General features: G+C 56.1%; 1 protein-coding gene and 1 long non-coding RNA gene across 4 annotated transcripts in view; both read right to left on the minus strand.

Annotated features, from left to right (window-relative positions):
* SSR1 (signal sequence receptor subunit 1) overlaps positions 1 to 464 on the minus strand; it is a 30,004-nt gene extending 29,540 nt beyond the window's left edge. For 2 of the 3 annotated variants that reach the window (XM_019522276.1, XM_019522285.1), the window contains exon 1: positions 292 to 462. In XM_019522276.1, the coding sequence (XP_019377821.1) occupies positions 292 to 373 (82 nt within the window). In that variant the 5' untranslated portion in view covers positions 374 to 462. Of the gene's footprint in view, positions 1 to 291 lie in introns of all 3 variants that reach the window. The other variant, XM_019522267.1, reaches the window with a different exon arrangement.
* Positions 465 to 1,766: 1,302 nt separating this feature from the next.
* LOC109299321 overlaps positions 1,767 to 3,464 on the minus strand; it is a 20,145-nt gene continuing 18,447 nt past the window's right edge. Inside the window, exons 2-3 of the long non-coding RNA XR_002097815.1 lie at positions 2,861 to 2,868; positions 1,767 to 1,776 (exon numbers count right to left, since the gene is read on the minus strand). This is a non-coding gene — a long non-coding RNA (uncharacterized LOC109299321). The remainder of the gene's footprint in view (positions 1,777 to 2,860; positions 2,869 to 3,464) is intronic.

Below are 3,464 nucleotides of genomic sequence, written 5' to 3' on the forward strand. Positions count from 1 at the left end.
CAGAGAGGAACTCTGTTGCCCGGGCTTCTCTCTCATCTCCCAGCCACCCCCACCCCTGCCCTGGCCGTCAGCGGGGCAAGGATCCCCCCGCCCCCCCGGAGCGGAGGTGGGGAATGAATGGGGGGCGGGGCAGGACACGTCCGCCCGAGGCCGGGGCCGACTCATCGCCCCCAGGCAACTGGGAAGCCCCGCCCCCCCGGGCCCCGCGCGGCGGTTGCTGGTGCTGCGTTCGAAAGCCAACGGCAGCGGGTCCCGTCCCGTTCCCCCCCCCGAGGCGCCGCGCGCTCTCACCCGGGCCGCGGGCGCCGCCGAGCAGGAGGGCGGCGGGGAAGGCCAGGAGCACGAGCAGCAGCAGGCGGGATAGGAGCCTCATGGCGACAGCTGTGGGGTGCCTTCGGCTGCTGGCGGCACTGTACGAATGGCGAACGCCTCCATCCGGGCACCGGCCACCCCTCCGCGTCACGTCACGCCACGCCCCGCCGCTAGCCCCACCCCTGCCGACCGCCGCAGAGGACGTGGCTCCGCCGGGGAGGACGACGGGGCCGTCACGTGACTTAAACCCACGCACACATTCTCCGGGCCTGACTGCGCATGCGCCAGGTACTCCCCCCCCTTCCATACGCGCATGGGCAGATCTCAGTCGGGGTAAGGGCCGTGTCTGTTGGGACACTTCTACGCGTGCGCAATGCGTCCCCGTTGCTCGGAGCTTCATGCGCATGTGAGTAGGGCCGGAGCAAGGCTGTAGTACGTATGTGCGTGCCTTTTGGTGGTGGTCGTGCGTCCCCGCTCTGGAGGGGCGAGGGGGGTAGCGTTGCCAGGTCTTAAATATGAAATGATCCTATTGGAAGCTCAAAATGATCGTATTTGCTGAAAATGTTGTATGCTGAAACAAAAACCGAAGGACATAAGGATTTAAATGAGCCGCCGCCTTTATGTTCTATTACTCACTGACTCTGGAGTGAGTGAGAAGTGGGCCGTCAAGTTGAAGCGTTTCTTTATTTGAGGGCAAGCTGTTGTGAGAGAGTGCTGACAGCAAACCCAGAAGTGGGTTGACTCCCTCAGAACTGGGTTTTGCATATGCTGTGTCAATTAGCTGCTTCAAAAATTATTGTATGTTTTGAACGCTTTTACTGTTATCTATTGTATATCGTGCAGGGGTTGAAACGATTGCACAGATAGGATGATTATCATAGACCTGGCAGTGCTGGCGCTGATGCAGCTTGACACCTCAGCCTGCATGGGAGCCCTTAGGGGAAAGCCTCCTGAGCTGCTATTCTGTCCTTTTGTTTTTTTTGTAAGGTGGGAATCTACCCTGCCTTGTACCTGACTTCAGCCCAACATGGGTAACTAAGTTTCAGGGAGCTGGCCTGAAGAATGCCACTGTGACAGCCAGCTGCATTTCAGCTGGTCGGGCTGCCAAAAGCAAAGCCCACGCTCCCCCCAAGTGTTATGCGGGACATTAAGTTACTCAGTTAGCACCCGATGTTTTCAGTGCAGCTTGTGGTGCAGTAGTTATTGCAGTTGCTTGGGCTATCTGCAAAGTAGCCCTGGGATGCCCAAGCTGTGTGCAGGTGATCTTGTGCGGTGCAACTGTTCTGCTCAGCCTTATGAAGGAGCTCTGTAGCAAAGGCAGGGTAAGAATCTGATTCCCCAGGTCCTGAAAACTAAGGACAACACAGGTCCTACTTCTGTTTTGGTAAAATCTGCTTCAGTCACTATAAACCTTAAGCAAGAGTGTTAACTGTATGGCCCATGGGCCAGATCCAGCCAGCGGAGCTGTGTGATCTAGTGTGTGGGTCTTAGACTGACCCGTAATGCTAGTCTGATGCATGGGTTGGAACCAGCACAAAAGTGCTGCATGCAGTCCAGCAGGGCTGGCCCAGGGTGTGTGCTGCGTCCTGGTGGACTTGTTCTGGAGCACACCCTGTGCTGGCCACCTGAGCTGTGGACAGTGTATGCAGCTAGTCAAAACCCGCACACCACCTGTAGCATGTGCTAGCCACACTGCAGGCAACACATGGGGCCAGCATGGGCCAGCCACATGATCTTGCTCTGTGTGCAGTGTACACCCCATGTAGCTCCACCCCTGGTTCCAGACCACACGCCCCCAAACGGTCAGCGCATGCTCCACATGGCATGGGGGTGGATGTTAGGAGAGCTCTGCATGCAGCACTTCTACCAGCCAACCCTGTGCGTTGGCTCCGGTGAGGCCAGACTGGTCCTCGGTCCAGCCCAACAGGGTTGGATGAGTTTGACACCCCTGCCTTGCAGCATCTGTGACAAATGAGGTAGGGGTCCTACAGACAATAAATAGTACCATTTGCTATCGACCCATGGTTCATTTCCAAAGCAGGCAGTTATGCCCTGATTGAGGTAGTGGCCCTGTGAAAAATTTTTGTGTGTGACTATGTCATTAAAGAAGGTATCATGCTCAAGAGATGACTGACTTGCTTGACGTTAGAATTGCTTGTGACATGCCTTCATTTTACTAAGGCTTTGGTACAGTCTCCGACAACATCCTTGCAGGCAAGCTAAGGAAGTATGTGCTGGATGAATGGACTGTAAGGTGGATAGAAAACTGGCTGGAGCATCAGGCTTGAGGACAGCAATCATAGTTTCATAGTTTCTAGGGTTGGAAGGGACCTGAGCAGATCATGGAGTCCAACCCCCTGCCATGGCAGGAAAGAGTACTGGGGTCAGACCACCCCAGTAAGGTGTACATCCAGCCTCCTCTTAAAGACCCCCACAGTAGAAGCCTGCACCACTTCTCTTGGAAGTTGGTTCCAGATCCTAGCCGCCCTGACCGTGAAGTAGCGCCTCCTGATATCTAGCCTAAATCTATCCTCTGCCAGCTTGTGACCGTTATTCCTGGTCACTCCTGGTAGTGCTCGGGGGAACAGGGACTTCCCCAGTGCCTGCTGGTCCCCTCTGACTAGTTTGTAACAGGCCACAAGTTCCCCCCTCAGCCTTCTGTTGTGGAGGCTGAACAGGTTCAGGTCCCGTAGCCTCTCCTCGTAGGGCCTGCCCTGCAGTCCCCTGATCATGCAGGTGGCCCTCCTCTGGACCCTCTCCATGTTGTCCACATCCCTCCTTGAAGTGTGGCGCCCAGAACTGGACACAGTACTCCAGCTGCGGCCTGACCGGTGCCGCATAGAGGGGAAGTATCACCTCCCTGGACCTGCTTGAGATGCATCTGTGGATGCATGACAAGGTGTGGTTGGCCTTCCTAACTCCATCCCCACACTGCCGGCTCATGTTCATTTTGGCATCAGTGATGACTCCAAGATCCTTTTCCGTCTCTGTACTGACGAGAAGGGAGTTCCCAAACCTGTAGGTGTGGTGCCAGTTGTTCCTCCCCAGGTGCATCACTTTCAGTTGTCAGTGTTGAATCCCATCCTGTTCTCATCCGCCCACCCCTGTAACCTGCCTAGGTCCGATTGCAGCCTATTCCTCCCTTCTAGCGT

This window comes from Gavialis gangeticus, unplaced genomic scaffold (assembly GCF_001723915.1).
Source record: "Gavialis gangeticus isolate Ggan-Ray unplaced genomic scaffold, GavGan_comp1, whole genome shotgun sequence".
Lineage (NCBI taxonomy): Eukaryota > Metazoa > Chordata > Crocodylia > Gavialidae > Gavialis > Gavialis gangeticus.